General features: G+C 40.4%; 1 protein-coding gene across 1 annotated transcript in view; it reads right to left on the minus strand.

The window, feature by feature from the left end:
* Window positions 1-1,913: 1,913 nt before the first annotated feature.
* LOC120957060 (cyclin-dependent kinase 5 activator 1) overlaps window positions 1,914-18,654 on the minus strand; it is a 58,399-nt gene continuing 41,658 nt past the window's right edge. Inside the window, exons 2-4 of the mRNA XM_040379002.2 lie at window positions 16,087-16,224; window positions 6,235-6,440; window positions 1,914-3,474 (exon numbers count right to left, since the gene is read on the minus strand). Of these exons, the coding sequence (XP_040234936.2) occupies window positions 3,324-3,474; window positions 6,235-6,440; window positions 16,087-16,224 (495 nt within the window). The 3' untranslated portion in view covers window positions 1,914-3,323. The remainder of the gene's footprint in view (window positions 3,475-6,234; window positions 6,441-16,086; window positions 16,225-18,654) is intronic.

Consider the following 18,654-nt stretch of genomic DNA (forward strand, 5'->3'; position numbering starts at 1 on the left):
TGTAGCAATTAAATTTTAATGATATAGTATGGAACGTAAGTCGTAACCACGGATGCTTTAATAATTATAAGCTTCTTCCCCCGTGTGAGTACTGCGTAAGAGACGGAATTGAATTCGTTGGTAAAGCAACGTTTAGGTCGTAAATCCAACCAATACCATTGCATTAAAATACTAGCTTAGTAGGTAAATTAATATCATAAAATACCACCATTCATTGGTGTGAGCATTTGCTGAAAGCATTCAAACGAAAGTGGACGAAAGGAGACGAAAAATCACATTACTTAAACACATTCCTGATATGTGAAAATTAATTCTAGACGGAATGCATTAAACGGAAGCATCGTTTTGGTAGGAAAACAAATAAATTGCACGGCATGCTTATTAGAAATAAATAAATGTAATAACATAAAAAAAAACATAATGTAACAGTAACACAATGTAACACAATGGAACACATAGCGTTATACAGTGCGCAACACAATTATAGTAAGGTATGATTTGTTTTGGTTCGAATTGGTAAACATTGAATTGAAATTGATAAAAATAAATGATTTAGTAGTGTATTTTTACATCATCAAAACAGTATCAAAATCTTTTTCCAATAGGGAAGGATTTACAAAAACAAAAAAAAATCTTACTACAAGCTTGTGCAGTTACCGCACAAGACCTTTTTCCAAAATTAGTGCTTAATTTTAAGCAGTTTCTTAGAAGCCATAAAAGACATAAAAGAAATGTATCGTAAAAGGCATTTTAATACGTTCTATGAGACAAATTTCAAAACTTCTCTTTTTAAAATCAGATTTTTGCTTCGATTTTATCCGTGTTGTGAACTGCTAAACATTCAACTGAATTTTGACTAAATTGAATATTCCAAAACATATTAGTAGCATCTTAAAATATGTTTAAATAATATGCAGAGATCAAAAGAAATTACCCATTTTTCTTGAATGACGAACATTAACGCTTGTAAATGTTCATTTTTTGGTTGAAATCTTTGTTCTTACTAAACATAAAATAGCCCAACCAAGTAGGAATGAGATTTTGTATGATTCAAAAATCATCGTTTTACATGTTTTTCATCGATCTTTTCGTGTTATAACATTATCCATATACACAAACACAAACCAAACAACCCGTGCTATAATTGTGTTACGCACTGTAGATGACTGTATTGTACCGCACATGGGGTGAGCCCCATCACTGTCGACACTATCCGTTGACTAGAGAGACGTTTAGAGATCAGTAGCCTTTGCTTTTTTTTTGCAGCAACCACAGACAGACCGGACAGACCGGTCCAGTTTGCGTTTGAGTAAATACTAAAACCACACCACACTATCACACTACAGGCATCCGCTACGGTTTTCCGCTCCACTTATCCACACCCTCCCTAGCTAACCTAACCGCTACGTGACAGTAACGCAAAGAGAGAAGAAACCCCAATAACATTCACTGCATGAACTTTACAATATACACAAAAAGGGTTGGTACCCGCGAAAGGGGTCGATAAAAGGATCAAACGAACATCCTTTGTCCCACTCATCGTCCGGTTAATATCTGGCGGTAAGGGATACGTCGGTGTACCGCGGTGCAGAATGTATCCTATCCTCATTCGGTTTCTATATCCGGTTTTGCTTTTGTATGGAGTTTGAAACAAACAAACAAAAAAAAAAAACAAATGGAATGTTTTGCCCCTTTTTTGTGGCCCTGGGTGGGCCTGGGATTCTTGCCCCAAAGATGACAAACAAGGTCCACAAATCGCACAGAGCACTAATTTCATTCCAAGTTTGAGTTTATCTTTTCTCTGTGACCGGATTGAATCCTTCCTTACCCCTTGTAACCGTTCTTTTAACCACCTTACTTGCTTGTTTCATTTTGGTTGTTTCTACTTTCATTCACAACTCACATCGCACACACACACACAGACACGTTCCTACTATTTAACTTGTTCGTTTTTCTTCTTTTTTTGTTCGATTTTGTACAACATTTTAACGATTTCATGCAACGTTTTTATGCTTTCTTTTGCCGTTTGTTCTGTTTTCTTCATTCTTCTACATTCTTTCCATTGCGTCGGACTGGTGTAGGGCAGTGTTTTTATCCGTAGGTTTCCTTTGTTTTCTTTTTCTGATGCTTCTTTTTGTCTCTAGTGTACGGTATATTTGGTATATCTGTTGTCGTTTGTTTTTCATACTTTTCTTGTTGGGGTTATTTGAAGCGGTTTGCTGCTGTTCCTTTCTTTTACTCAAACACCGGGCCATATTTTACTCCCATTTACTGAGTGCCCGTGAGCGAGTGTCTGTGTGCGGTTCCACTAGTTTAATGCCGCTTAACGAATGTTTTTATAGATTTAAATCACATTACTTTCTCATGTCACGTGCGTCATGATGTTGCCTTGCTTTGTTTTGTTTTACTTTCTGGTCGAGCTTGGTACGTATGTTTTGCTTTGTTGTTGTTTTGTATGGGACTTAAATACGCTTTATTTCCTCCTTTCCCTTCACAGAAGTGACTGTCTGCTGCCAGTTCAAACTATTGCAAAAGTACTCCCATATGTTTTCGTTACTACTACTGCCATCGTTAGTGCCTGTCCACCCTTCCGGACAGTCGACGAGGAAAGGGATCAAATCTTACTACTCTTCTCTCTAAAGAACTGAGATTCGAACATTGCTCTTGACTAGATCTCTGTTGTACGATCGAAAGCAACACGTAAGCCCCCCTTACTAAATGGGGGGGAAAGAGTCCTTTCGTTTCGTCCTTGCCTTGCTTTCATACCTCCTTGAAGTAGTTGAACGAGATGGCACTATACTGAGTATTGGTTGCTTTTGGTTGGATTTGCTTTCTGTAGAGTTCAAACCCTTCGATGAGATCTAAAGTTGAGGCAAATTGCAGAGTGCAGATTTTTCTTCGACAAAGGTCACCCGCTCTCGCCCAATTGCTATCCAGCGCAATCGCACAAGACGGGGCACGGGGTGAGGACGCACCAATAAAAAAACAATACATGGAAATAGGAATGCTACATTCCCAACGAACTATTAAACATATCTCCTTTTTTTGTTTCACTTTCACCGTTTTCGATTCCTCCTTTTTCTGGCGTATGATGAGATGATGAGCATCTCTGCTAGCTGCTAGGCGTCAACTCCCCTTGCCCGGGGAGACGCCACCAAGATGGACCAAGATGGGGTTGCGAGAGTGGGGGATGGTCCCCGCATTTACGGTGCGCATCAGACGACGCTGGTCAGCTCCTGCAGGGTGCTGGTCGCGTGCTGGTACTTCTGCTGCTGGCCGGCAATCGAGAGCCGGACGACGACCTCGCGCGGATGCCGGGAGCGTCAAGCCGCACCGCACGGCAGGTTGCCGCCGGCGTTCGCGTTCGTGCTCATGCCGCAAGCCTTCAGCTCGGTGAAGATTTCGGTGAAGAAGCCCGGCTCGGCGTTAATGCGCAGCATGTTCGAGGAAAGGCGGTTCACGATCAGCAAACATCTGGAAGCGGAACGAGAGAGAGAGAGAGAGAAAACGAGAGGTTAAAGGTTAGTGAAATGTAGAGTGTTATGGGCTTAAGCTTTTCAGGTTATTTCTTTGTTATTGTGAGAGTAATCTGGAGGTACTAAAAATGGCCGATCTTTGCTCCTAACTCAATTTATGAAATTTCCCCTTTCAGGAAACGCTTGCTCTTTTGGTTCATTGAGCTGAAATACCCATTGGCAATTGTACAATAATTAAAACCAGACCTAACACATCCGCCGAGGCAGACATTCATTACATCCGTGCCAGTCGCGGCCTCTTTGCACTGTCTGTGAGGGGAGAAAAAAGACCTCCCAGGGGCACGCAACTTGCCGAGATGTCAGGCAATGAATCAATCCTTACGGTCGTGCGGTGATGCATCCGCGCGTATGAGGCAGGATGATGGAATGCTTTCGATTGTTTTGGGCACGACGGTTTGGTCGAAATAAATCCATCAGGATTTCCCTCCTTTCCGTCTCCTGCTCGCTGGCCATGTTTTATCGCATTGCAATTTGTGGTGCCTCTCTTGCGTGGTGCGTGTTATAAATGGTTGAAACTAAATGAAATTGCCCGTGAGCCGTTTAGAGGATGCCCAGACATAAAGGATAATTCAATGCGTTGAGGTTGCGTGCATTTATATCAAACTATATGCATGTTAATGTTTTGAATAAATATTCCAACTACTGTGAAAGTTTGATAGCAATTTTTATGCCAGAAAATGTGTAACATAACAGAACAGAGGTAGGTTGTGACAAAACGAGATGCTAGGAATCGGTATATATTTGAGTGTATTTTAAGCTTTGTTAAACCCAACTTGTTGTAGAGAACTATACAACACTAAATTCAATATCTCCTTAGATAGCAAGTGACATTGTTATCAAAGTCAAGCAGCAAATCTATGTCTTTTTTGCATCAACCATGCATCTTTTTCAAATCTTTGAAATTAAGATTAGGTTCCCATATCAGAACCTTGTACAGGTTCGAACAAGTGCTGCAAAATGTCATGAGCATCACGAAATATTCACCAAACAATGAACATATCCGTGATAGTTTGATGATCATTGCTGATACTCAATGAAAGTGCGTCGTGACATGCCGGAAACATCATGCGATTGCTTGAGTCAAACACGATACTCGGACTGATATGCTGAGCTTAATGTCGGCACAAGCATGATCATGACATTTTTTGGCTGTGATCAGAGCTACCACTGAGAGTCACCAACACTCATGACTCACTCACGTACACAACTGAGATGATGAGTGACGAGACTCAAACAGTTGGAGAATCAATCACATTCTTGGTGACATTTTAATTAGCACCCAATTATTGGTCACTCACTTGGTAATAATCACGGTGATAATCACGACATTCTTGGAATATGTTTGGCGTGTGGTCCCAAGTAACAAAATGAGCATTCTTTCTTGCTCTGTCTACTTTGACTGTCTGTCGGGTCAAACAGAGCGAGAAAGCATGCTCATTTTGTTTCTTGAAACCACTCTCACGCGCACCGCATATCTCCCATGACTGTCGTGATGATCACCGACTGAAGATGTCGCAACCAAGTGACTGACCAACAGTTGCTTACACACGCAATGTCACCAAGCATGTACTGGTCGCAACAACTGTATGAGTCTCACCTCTGATCATCACAGTAGAGCTCGTGACGCTCACATTATTTTGTTTCAGCTGGAATTTGTCATGACTATGTCAGTGACATTTTGCAATTCAGATCACAGCAAAAAAGTCATGACAATGTGACTGACCAATCAAATGTCGCAAAAATATCACGAAGCATGTATTGGTCACACCAATCGTTTTGAGTGACACGTCTCTGATTATCACAATTGAGAACGCGACGATGACATGGATTTTGTTTCGGTTAGATTTTTTTCTATGACATTCTATGACAGTGACATTTTGCAGCACTGATTTGAACTATGTCCGGTCTTTGCCGGAAACAATGCCTGGACTATTAAGAATACATGCTTCGTATACTTTATTTTTTCATTTTCTATACACACGAGTCGCCTTTAAATGTGTAGCAGATTTACTACTTGCATGTTGCGGGTAAGGATGTAGAATATAACTTCATGATTGACTTACAGTTTTCAAAAAAAAAATTGCTTCGTGTGACACTCACTGCCTTTGGCATCCAAAATAATGAATCATATAAATCATTGTACATCTTGGAATGAGCATAGAAAATCTGCTTTCTCCCTGTTGCTTTAATTAATTGCTCCCTTTCTGTATCCTGTTCCGTTCCGATTTCACTCGGCAATTTCCAATGGCAATGGCCTAGCAATTGCCAATAAATAACTCCCGTCGCCTACCGGAGACGGCGCATTAGCATGGCGACATAAATATCAAGCTGCCCATCTATTCCTTCCTCACTGTAGGGAAAATCATTTTGTTTCCATCTTCCACCCGGATGCTGGGTCTGGTGCGCTTCCAGCACCAAAACGCTAGTCTTTTTTTTCGGTAATGAAAACGACACCGTGTGAATTATGTGTTTTTGTTACACAGTTCCGCCCTATTTACACCAGAAAAAAACAAGAAGCTTAAAGCTTTTCCAATGATTAATAGCTGTGCGGGAAGTTGCCGCGAGAATGCCTTCTCGATTAGCCGTGTTTGTTTAGCAGCAGTACCACCATTACCGCACCAACAGACAGCAGCTTTCTATTCCGTTAAAGCTTTCGCTGGGTTGACAATGTTGTTTTTTTGTTTTGTTTGCCACTTACCTGTCCCAGAACTTGTCCTTCGAGTCTTCCACTAGGAACGGTTTCAGCGGGTAGCTAATTTCATTGCCCATGTACGAGTAGGACAGGTAGAGGCAGGTTAGGACGGCGGCTTGCAGTTCCGCTTCCTTCGTTTCCTCGCCGTCGACCAGCTCGCGGACGAGCATGTAGACGAACACCACGTTCGCCGGGTTGATGAAGGCAACGTCCTGTTTTGGGGAGGGAGATAAATTAAAATCAAGATGAGTTGATTTCGAGGTGGATGCATTATAAGTATTGTTATAAATATTGTTGTAATTCTATAACCAAGTTATTGTTTTCGAGATATCAAAAAGATAACTAGAATAGATAGAATTAAAACATCAAGAATAATATATTTTTAACTCGTTTTAAAACATACGGTATTTACCATTTCATCTATTTTGAATCCCTTTGTTGCGCTCCCCGGCGCTAATGGGTTAATGTACAATTAGCAATAGAGCCCCTGACAAATCTACAATCAAGTGTACGTCAAATTTGAGCACAATATTTGTAAAATGTCGTTGGCTTCTAAAGAAAAGCCCCTATTAATCACTTTTCAGGATTCATTCTGGACTAAAAACCTCTTTAGGCTTTAGTCGCATTCCTTTCCTGAGTGGTTTGACTTTCCGTGACATGTTGTTATTATGATTAATTCGGCCCATTAATTGCAGGAATATTCAGGCAGATGAGGAATTGCCGTTATTAATTAGCAGTAACGGATGTTCGTTACGCGTTTCACTTGTTTCGTTCTATCACTGTACTTATTTTCGTTTCAAACCCAATTGCTGCAATCTATGGCAAACTATGACAGTTCTAATCTATACCAATAATTAAATAAACAAAAATAATCGTCAATAAACAAAAGTCTTTTATCTTTAATAATCGAAATAATCGATAAATTGATAGTAAATAATATTCGAAAAGTAAAAAGTAATGTAATCTTTAAGTGTGAATACAATGTCTAGTTACAGGACTTTCCACCATTTGTCCCACGATTAATTGTACTTTACCCAGATAAATATATTTTTGTTAATTTTGAATGAAACGATATCAGTAAATCGTACGAACGATCCAAAAGTAGATTGGAATCGATGTAAAAAAGACGTGAAAACAACCCAAAAACAGCCAAAACTCGCATGTAAAATTCTATAACTTAAGGCCGTACCATACTACGGCAATGTTTAGTGTTGTGAATAGAGTGGAAAATATAACTGTACAACTGTGATATGGAAGACATTCTTTCTTTTTGTCTGCTGCTTGGGATTGCCGACCTACATGGCCAAAATTACATTGCAGTAAAAATATCTTTGAGTCTTTTTGACCAAGTATAATCATATAGTTTAATTCGGGATATCTTTACATTACACAGGATTTATTTGCAACCCTTGTTAGTAGAGATCGTTTACTTAAAGAACTCATAAAATTGGTCGAACGAAAACAGAAAACCGTTGCATGAGAATTTTGAATTTGATACAGGGTTTCCCACGATTTATGGGTCGATTCCCATGATTTTTTGGTGAGTTCCCATAGATTTTTGGTTCGTTCCCATAATTTATTGCTATTTTCCAATTGGATATGAATACAATTGGAGCAAATAATTATGGAAAACGGCCAACAAATCGTGGGAACGTACCAAAAAAATATAGAAACCCACCAAAAATGGATGGCAACCAACCAATAAATCGTGGGAAACCCTGTAATAACATCTTTTTATTTGTATTTTGTCAAAAAGAACAAGCTAAAAAATGTATTAAATAAAAGAATAAGCTATTGCTTCACACAATCCCATGTGAATTTAATTTACAAAATCAATTTGAATGGGTGTACCACCGCGCGTGTGTGTGTGTGTGTGTGTGTGTGTGTGTGTCAACGAGGTTGAGGGGGTGTGGGGAAGACAGTATCGTAACCTCAAAACCTCATAACATGCAACCTGCATTAGACTGGATGCTGCTCCTGCTGCTCCTGACAGCCATCGTGCAGCAGTGATTCGTGCTTATCAAAAGCGATAACCCTACGGCCCAAGTAAATGTTGCTCTGTTAGTGTGTGTGTTTGTGTGTGCATCCGTGACAGGACATGCAAATGTGGAATCTCCATTTATCCGAAGAGCTGCGTCTTCCGTCCCCATCAGAGCTGCGCCAGCAGCGCTCGTTAGCTTTCCCACTGTAATATCAGCAGCACATGCAATCTACCGCTCTCTGGTTGGTTGGGAAATGGTTGTGGGTACCCACACAAAAAAAGAAAGAAGTGCAGCAATAGTAAAGAGAAAAAAAAAGCGGATTTAGATTGCAAATGTTGTCCCACTGCCCACTGCACCGTTCTGCTGGCTGCCACTCGCTGGCGCGCGTGTTGGATAGATATCGAAACTGTTATATCCGGTGAGCCTGTGTTCGCGATAGTGCGATGTAATTTATTCATGCGAGAACGGATTCAGGTCGCCGACGTACGACGATTGGGGCTTGTGTTTTTTTGTTGTTGGTTTTCCTTTGTTTTATTTGGTTTCCCCCTTTTACACATTCAACTGCAGCACGCAAGAGCGTTGATTTTTCAAACACATACGGGTGGTGCGCTTCTAACAGTGTGAGCTTTCATCCTGACGGCGGTGCGATAAGCGCAAATTCATTCAACTTCGTGCGTCAGGAACGGGTACATATGTGTGTTTGTGTATATGAGACCCATCGCGACAAGAACACATCTGGCAAAGGATGGTGGACGACTTTCGGACGAATGAAGCGCTCGGTTTGGGTGAATTATTTAACCAACGGGGCAGGTTGTCAAAAGCAACGTCACCATCCAAACGCGACCGCATATGCGCCCGGAGGTGCAGGTGTACCGCAGATGCAACGCAGGTGTATGGGTATGGGGGATATAAATACATCACCGTGTGCGACTTGTGCGTCTTAAGCTGGGAGTAGTCAGCAAAGGAGTATGTCAAAAATAGGGAAAAAAGGAAAAAGGAATAGAAATGCTATTAAGATGGCGTGACGTGAGTCGTTGACGGAAGTGGAAATAAATTAAATGTCATACGCATTTGCATGAGCGACACGAGAGGTGAATGATCGAAAGTGTGCATTGGACTGCAACATAAGGCAATTAGATTAAAATGAGCCGTTTTATATTTGATTAGACATTTTCCGACACTCTTTAAGGGAACAATTGTAAAGTTATGTTTAGTTAGGAGCCCAGAAATATTACATTTAATCCATAAATTCGATGTAAACTTGTCCTTTCTCATGAATTTCCAACAGCGTACAACGTAATAGTAATGATACTAATTTTACCCTCAGCTTAGCCATGCATAGCAGCAGTTACATTTAGCACAAATATTCTCTGGATCTTCTACCCAATTATTTACAAGTCCTTGTTCGACATTGTAGCACGGCTTGAAACAGTGCTATTTATATCCATTTAATCGGCGAGTTGTGAGTCAGCCATGATCTACATCCAAAAAGGAGGTCTAAAAACGAACGTTGAAACATTCTTATTAAAGAGGATAATGTCATCGAGAAGGTCTAATCTTTAGCTACACATTTCAACAGCTCTCATGGAAGACACTTTTCCGCTGCTTGCAATTGTACTGTCTTGTGTTTGTCTACTAACAATTCTATGATTTTGATCAAAGACTGTTGTTATTTACGAAAAAAAAGTCGTGCTTAGAGCATCTTAGTCTAATGGGACTAGTTTGTTCAATTAGATTTTAAAGAACTTTAAACTGAGGTCAACTCATCTCGTCCCTGGAATGATGCTTAAGTGATATGCATCTAATTAAAACTTCTAATATGCTTCTCATGAACTGAAAGCTAAAACGGAAAGCAAACACTTAAACTTGTAGTCTGAGGTAAATAATGAAGTCAGCAAAAAAGAAAAGACTGAATAGAAAGGGAAAAACAGAACAAACAGGACAAGAAGAATGAAGGAAAAATGTAACAAAATTTAAGAACCATTGACAAGGGAAAAGAATAATACAAGGAAGAGAAAACGAAAATTTTGGCAATAAAAATGACTAAAAACGAGAAAAGGTATGAAAAAAAAAATAATAAATTAGCTAAGAACGAAAAAAATCAATCATTAATTTCCAATTGGATATGCAAAGCTCTGAAGAAGCTTGTCCACATTTCAATAACACATTCAAAATCATTAGTTTCCAATTGGATATGCCAAGCGGAAAGCGTTGAAAAAGCTTGTCCCCATTTCAATAACGACTGGTTTAAAAGATGTCGCCTAGTCGCCATCGTCGCTTTGTAGCACTAATCTCCCAGTCTGCTTACTATTACGACCAGCAGATAATCAGTCGATTATCGATGAGAAGAAAGATTATAACGGTCCAGCTTAAGCACTGTTAGATCAGAAGAAAAATCGCAAAATTTCATTCATTAAGCTCACTTCGAATGCTTCAAATCGCAGTCTCAAATATTGCTTTATCGATTTAGAGCGCTTGGGAAGCCACACAAACCCAAATCTCACTCGCAAAACCACCATTTTGACCGTAGCGTAGCGATAAAGTGGATGCGATATCATCTACTGATCAATATTGATTTTATTTGCCGATAACTCTCCCAACTTCATCGAGTAAACCGTGCCAAGCGATTCGATAAAACCAACATCGGCGGGAGCTTAAACCGTAAATCTCTGCCATGCTGGTCTTAAGTACATCCAGCAGCGGCGTAGTGATTGAGGGAAGCCTGATAATAATCGAACGATTTATAGCGTGCTGTAATCGGATTTAGAGAAAAGAGTTTCCTCTGCCGGCGTTCGGTACAAAGATAAAGAAAAGTTATTGAAAAGGAGAAAAATAAATACAACCAAACAAGAGAAGTCTGTTCTTGCTGTTCTGCACAAACTACTTTTACGGCCTTTTTTGATAATAATAGCAAACGCTCTGCATAAGAAGCGTGGCTTGGATTAATAGAGAAACTTCCTTGTGTAATCAATTGTATCGTTTTAGCTAGCCGCTAGCTTTACCGAACCTTTTTGTCGATCGTGTCCAATCCTTTGTAGGGCAAAATTCGACCATTATAATATACCTTTCGTTTGTTGCTTACAGCGCTAATATCATGGGCATGGGTTTATTTATCATCCTAAAAACGCGCACCAAAATAGCATCAACCTGACCTCTGCTAAAGCATTCTGTTCGGTATCATCTTGCCAGGACCTGGACCGCGTTGTTTGGCTCGGGGCCAATGGAAATGCATTAATCACGTGGGGTGGACCGCCGGTGGCGTAACATTAAATCAACTCTCACCTGCGGGAAAACACCTGGACCAAAAACATCTACAAAAAAAAAAAGGAAAACAAGATAACAACACTCACACAAACCTTCCCACTGAAACCACATGAAAACTATTTTTCTTCCGCTTTCTGTCGAGATAAATCAACAGCCCTTCCTACTGGGTGGGGAGGATGAAAAGTGCCACTACACATGCCATTACCGAACCGAAGCTTTCAACGTGGACACCGATATTGGCCGAGTGGCGATGAGGGAGCACACCCGCGCACCGTACACACACACTGATGGAAAAAGTTTCCTCCATTACAACTGGGTGGCCTTTTGTTTGGCAGGGGGGAAAATCAGGAAATCGACACACACACACACACACACACACACACACACACACACACACAACACTTTCCTGGGAGTTGGGACTTTATTTATGCTCGTGGGAGCTTGGGCAAAACTAATTTCCAACAGATCAACGGAAAGTACTGCAGAAAAAAGAGTGATGCTGCATTGTTTAACTCGTGAAAGGTTATTTGTGGGGTACAAATGGGTACAAAAAATGGGGAAATATATTTCCATCCATCTGGTCTGGTTTTATATGTATTTGGCTGTGTTGAACTCGACAATATGGCACAGAAAAATGGGTCGATGGAAGAGAAATGTTAAGTGATGGATCTTTTTACAACCAAAAATTGGAAATCCTTGTTGATAGACATTGATGAAGGTTAAGGGTGGATTGGAGGGAGAGAAAAATGTATTACAAAACACAAAACATCCTCGGCTAGCTGCAAAGCATGCCATGCGTTTTATACCTTGTCACCACGGTAAAAGTTTCCCCCGGGCGAAAGCTCCCAAAAAGCACGCGCAAAAAGCGTGTTCGCAAAATATGCAAAATACGCGCTCACCCTGGTGTGAAATTTGAATTTTAACAGTGTGGAGATCGGTGAGAAAAAGTATGAAAAACAAAAAAAAAAACAATTGAAGCTCATTAAATTTTCACCAAGGATTTGGAGTTCCTATCTCGCTCCAAAGGATGCATGCGACCAAAGGGCAAAATGGGCGGGCAAAATTACCCCATTTTTTAAATCGAACGACATTTTTGGGACTCTCTCTCCATATTGTCTGTCTGTAACACAGTGTAGGATGCAAGAAAAAAAGGAACCCAAAAAGCCTTCCAGCGTTGATGGGCGCGATTGAGGGTAAACTTTATGATTGCCATAAAAACTCTGTTCTCGGGGATTTTGTGTGTCCTTCCCAAAAAACCGGCTGCCGATAGCTTTCGAAAATTGGGACAAAATGACTGGAACAGCAAGGGAATGAGGGGAGAGGGCGGAGACCATACCCGTGGAGATAAAACCACCCTAACGGTAACGATCCCGTCCCGTCTTGTTCGATGATCTGCCGCCAACCTGCAGCGCGCGTGCAGTGATTTTCAGTGCGCTCACAAGCACCTGTTCATTTTTAGTGGTGTGTGTGTGTGTGTGTGTGTGACCCTTTTTTGCCGGTTAGTTGGAATCCCCACCCAATTCCACGCTCAGGTGGGTGACGGGAATTTTCAGCAAAAAAGTCCTTGTAGTAGTATGCTTAGGTGTCAGGCTTTCGTCTGTCAACGTGTACGCGCGCGTTTGTGTGTGTGTGTTGTATCACGTGTATCACGATTCCCCCGTGTGCTTTTTGGAATCAAGGGGCCACCTTTGCCTTGTGACAGGTCAAGCAGCAACATTTAATTGGATGTTGCATGTGTCTTTGTGGGTGTGTGTGTGTGTTTTTCTCTAGCGATGGCCAGCATCAATAGCAGCTGTTTGCAGCATTTAACCTAGATTCTCGAGCCTGTTATGTTGATGGTGTGCGGTGGTGGAAAGTGTGTGTTTCGGGTCGGGTAAACATGAGGGGGGAAAAAACATGTAGATGAGTGGAGCAAGGACGTCGTCATGGTCGTGGGATTGTGAGCTGTGTGCTCTAACAGCAAGGGGCAGCGACGGGCAGCTTTTGATACGTTTTGTGAATTAACCCTAACTGGGTGGTCTTCAATGAGGTTTCTGCGAAGGGTGATTATAAATTAAATAATAAATGATCAATTAATGAAATTAATTTGATTTAAAAACCGGGGGCGGTCTGCAGAATGAGGTTTCAAAGGAGTTCGTTGGAACAAAATGAAATAGACTTGTATACTATTTTAATGATTTTTTTAAACGAAGAAGTAATATTAAGCGAATTAAGTGAGTTTACAAAAAAATAACTGTGAAAAAAATTCAGCTTTTTACGTGAAAAGTCCATGAAACATTGACAATTCTTATTATAAATGTCGCCAATAATTCATATAAGAATATTTGTTTACAAATGCCGCTACAGTGTGTGATAGCGATTAATTGTTTAATCATAAAACAACTCAGAAATGGTCTGTTTTTGATTCAACCAACTAAGAATTGGCAAAACATCTTTTCACTTCCCTTTAAAAGATCTGTTTCCGGCTACTGAACATCGGCTACCGGCTACAGGCTACAGCACTTGACGTTCTTAAGGTTTTGGAGCGGTAGTTGAGGGGATAGGTCAGGAAAAGCAATTAGTTTTTGAACAGAATATCAGCAAAGATGCTTGTTAAGAAGCGTTAGAGCAACCTCACCCGGAAAGCAACACATTTGACAAACATTCGTTTGCGAAGCGCGTAACGTGCGTCAAAAGAGAAAGTTACCCCTGCTTAAACAGCTGGCTGCCAAATGTGCACCGACTTGTAAGTTTATCAGAATGAATAAAGCTCTCAGATCAGACAGCAAGTCAGTTCTGATCGAATCTAGGATCGTACATCTTGTCCCTTCAACTCACTGCTGAGCAGTCATTGTCCCCCCGCCCGTGGTAAGGCTTGACTGTCTCGAATAAACGTACCGTGTATCAGCTGGCCGGTCAGCAAAACCCCCAAGTACGTAGGTTTACGTATGCTACGTGGCATACCGTACCAGTTCTCACGATCCAGAGTAATGGTGGGTAATTCCTTCCTTCTTTCCTCCTCTTCCCCAGGGAACGTACAGGGAGGCATGAGGTCCACATCCTCTATTCAATTTACTATAACTCATCCCAAGTAGTTCCTAACGAATGCAAACAGTTTCAATCTTGCTTAGGACATCTGGAAAATCTAAACCCTTTTATATGCTTTATTTGTGCATTTTAATTAAAATTAAAATTAAAATTAAAATTAAAAGGAGGGACAATAATTGGGGACCATGTGTTATTGCTATGCTTTGTACTGATTTGCGTTATATTATGATCAAATCAACTGCAATCAAATGTTTTTGTAGAGTTAAGATCATATTAAAAATAATAATTAAGAACAGATTTAAACGTTCATTTGTATTCTTCAATCAAATGTGGTATTGGCATCACAGCTCAGGATTCACCAGAGCCCACAGATTCATTGAAAGAACAGCATGCTTCTGGCCTTTATCGTCTCCAGTCTCAACATTCCCGGAAAGAAAATATAATATGAGCTCGTGATATTATTGCCTCCGTTCTTGTTCATCAAAATCATTCACCAACAGAGACGCCTGCAGCAGCGGTCTAATTACTTTCATAAATTTCAACGCCAGTACTACTACTAACTACCGTGCTGAAGTACACGACGGGGTTCATAATTCAACTTGAAGCAGCTGCCATTCCATTTTCTGGTGCTGCCTCGCTAGTTCTGTCGCCGTGGCGTCAGTCTTCAGCAAAATGTTGGTAATTAATTTGATCATTAGTAGAGTTTCTACCTGCTGGTCAAAGGTAAAAGGACGGCCAGTTTGTAAAAAATAAGGGTATGTAGACGTGGATGGGTGGGTGGGTTAAGCACACCTGTTACGCTATTTTAGCGAAAAGTTTTCGGGTAAAAAGTTTTCCCCGGGGCGTGAGCATGCTCGCGCGTGCTCGTCGATCGATTGCTGGAAACTTTCTCCTCCTTAGTTTCCATCGGAAGGAGGTGTCAAGGGAGGGGGGGGGGGGAATAGTGGGGGAAGGGCGATATAAGAGGCACGAGGCACTGGGACTAATTTTAGTTTTCTCACTGCCCAGCAAGCAAGCTTCAAAAGCTCGGCTGCGTTGGATTACACGCGTTAATCAATCTCTGAGTGGTTTGTTCGCCGCCCGTTCGTAGAAGACGTCAGCGTGGCGGTAAGAAGTCACTGCCGAAGGTGGCTTCTGACGACAGTTTTGATTAGTGGGGATCCAATTTCGGGGTGTTTGCCAACATCATCGTCACCCTAGTAGCCTCAACAAAACCTTCTCCACACTGCTAAGCCTTACGAGGACGAGCTCATTAATTCTAAACGCTCTCAACGCCTCTAAATCGAAACTTAGGTTGGTAGTAGGGTTGGCTGGCATTTTTCGTCGCCCCCCGAGTATCACATTATGCTTCAAATTAAATCAAACGAAGCCCCGGCGCGCTTACGTGCAATGGGGCCATTGATGGATATCTTATGGGAAAGATCGGAATGGTATTTTCGTCACCGGAGTCGTTCTCCACCGGGGTGGAGAAAAAAAGGAGTAGCACCACAAAACACGAAAGACATTCATTGCTGCTGCTAAAGGTGACACCCACGTCCCCACGGTCTAACCAAAAGCACCCATGCCAAGTGGTTACGATACGTACCTGCCATCCTTGAAGCAGCAAGCTTCTGTCGACGGCCCTCAGCCACATCACAGCGTCGCCGGCCTGGAAGTCGCGTAGCTTGCGGCATCGGTCGTGCAGGAACATTCCTAAACATTTTAGCAGCTCTGACGTCGATGCCTGTAATTGAAGAGCGAGAAACAGACGGGTAGAGATGGGAAAAGCTAAGATTAGACCATTTGCGTTTCGAGTATAGCAAGGCTAGGTTGATGGATATTTAATAGTAGCACCACGCAGTGGGCGGCAAAGTTATACCAATTGAAGAGAATTCTTACTGATGGTAAAGATATGAGTGATTGGTCAAAGGAATTATTGATCAACTGTTCAGGTGCTTCAATATTTCGAAATTTAGCTTACATTTAAAGTAATGGTTGATGTAAGTAGTAAAACTATGGAAATCTCATTATATAATAAGCACTATTGTTTTCATTTGTTTTGCGATTATTTTAGTGTATAAGATTTATTTAGTATATAAGTGTGTATAAGATTTTATTGTATTGTGTGGACTCTTGCTAGGATTAATGCGATTAGATTAAAGCTGTTTTTAATGTAATTGTTGTGTTTGTAATTGTACTCTATTGGTAGTAAGAGTAGTGTTGGTAATTTTATGGGGTTTCGGCGCGTTATATTTTACAATTGTAGACACAGATTTTTCATCTATTAATCGATTGAGACACTTGAAATAAATAAATAAATAAATAATAATAAAAAAATAAATAAATAAATAAAAGAGTAAATAAATAAGTGAATAAAGCAATAAAAGATCAATAGATAAATAAATAAATAAATACATAGATAAATAAATAAATATATAAAAAAATAAATAAACAAATAAATAAATGGAAAAAAATAAATAAATTAATTAATTAATAAACAAGCAAATCAAAATTAACAAATAAATATACAAATGATTAAAAAAATGAAAAAAGCAAATAAATAAATTCTTCTTCTTATTTGGCTCAACAACCGTTGTCGGTCAAGGCCTGCCAGTACCACTTGTGTGTTTGGCTTTCAGTGACTAATTGATTTCCCCCCATAGCAGGATAGTCAGTCCTTCGTATGGCGGCACGGTCCATTTGGGGATAGAACCCATGACGGGCATGTTGTTAAATCGTACGAGTTGACGACTGTACTACGAGACCGGCTCAAAATAAATAAATAATTAAATAAATAAACAAATCAAAAAATTATAAAAAATACTAAATAAAAAATAAACAAGTAACTAAATAAATAAATTAATTAATAAATAAAATTATTTATTTATTTATTGATCGATATATTCATATATTGATAAATTATTAAATAACAATTAATTAAAATAAAAATTAAATAAAAAATAATAAAGGTTTATGTAATTACGTAGAAATTGTAATTGAATACTTTATTAAAATAAAAAAGATGGCTTTAGTCATCTAAACATAATAATCAATTATATGAAAACAGAAAAATGTCGATTTTCAGTCCCCCAATGAACTGTATTGCATTTTAGAAGAAAAAACAACTAAATTTAAATTGCATGAACTATGAACAGGACTTTCATTTTTCACAAATGATAATCACTCGAATACTTCTTCGAAACTACTTTCATTACTATACGCAAAAAGTAAATTATGTAAATGTAAAATGCAAACAATTCAGCATAGAAATTTAACGTACTAAACTCATCATGCTTCCTGCAAAGTTCCTTCATCATGCACAAGCAAAACATAATTAATTTACTTCAACACTGCCAAATCGACGGAAGCAATTATCCACCACACAACAATCAGAAAACACGCGTCACCTGGAAAGCGTGCGCTGCCTGTCAAAGGACACCGAACGCCCCCAAACTGTCAGTGGCAGCAGCTGCAACTCGACGATGCACCATTCCAGAGCAAAGCGACGCAAAAAAAGAAACACTCAGCCCGGATGTACATCAGACAATTTTGCTGCGTCTCTCTGTCTCTCTGTTCTTTTCCTCCTTGGAGCTCTGGGTACAGGAGCTGTGGGAGAAGTATTTGTTTTCGCAGTTTCCGTTTTTTTTGCTCCTTTCAGCAATTTCAGCAGATTTTCCCAGTGTTTCGTTAATGCAGCACACCGAGAGCCTCAATTCATTTCGTGTCACTGCTGTGTCGTCATCCGTGGCATGTCGTTGTGTAGCGACGCAAATGGAAGTAGCACAAATGGAAGGTGCAAAACTGCTGCACACGGACAAGGCTCACCCTCAATAATGCGGAGGAAAGCCCTCTTTACCAGTAGAAAAAAAATCTTTTGCCTTGCTCTGCTTCACCCCCTGTGCTGCTGATGTTTCCCCTTTTCTGACGCATCAAAAATGTGTCTCACGAACAAAACAAGTTACGCTTTCGGGACACACAAAACTTGAGCTGCACCAAATCCACCATACATGAGATAAGCCCACGGAAAGACAGTGGGCCAACACGTGCCGTGCATGCTGCTGCTGCTGCTGCTGTGGTCGACCGTGTTGCGACGGACAAATTGCTGTTACCGAGCGAGTTTGGACAAATCGCTTGGAAAGTTGCGCGAGTCCAGTCGAAGACAAAAGTCGATTTG

Source organism: Anopheles coluzzii, chromosome 3, assembly GCF_943734685.1.
Source record: "Anopheles coluzzii chromosome 3, AcolN3, whole genome shotgun sequence".
Classification (NCBI taxonomy): Eukaryota; Metazoa; Arthropoda; class Insecta; order Diptera; family Culicidae; genus Anopheles; species Anopheles coluzzii.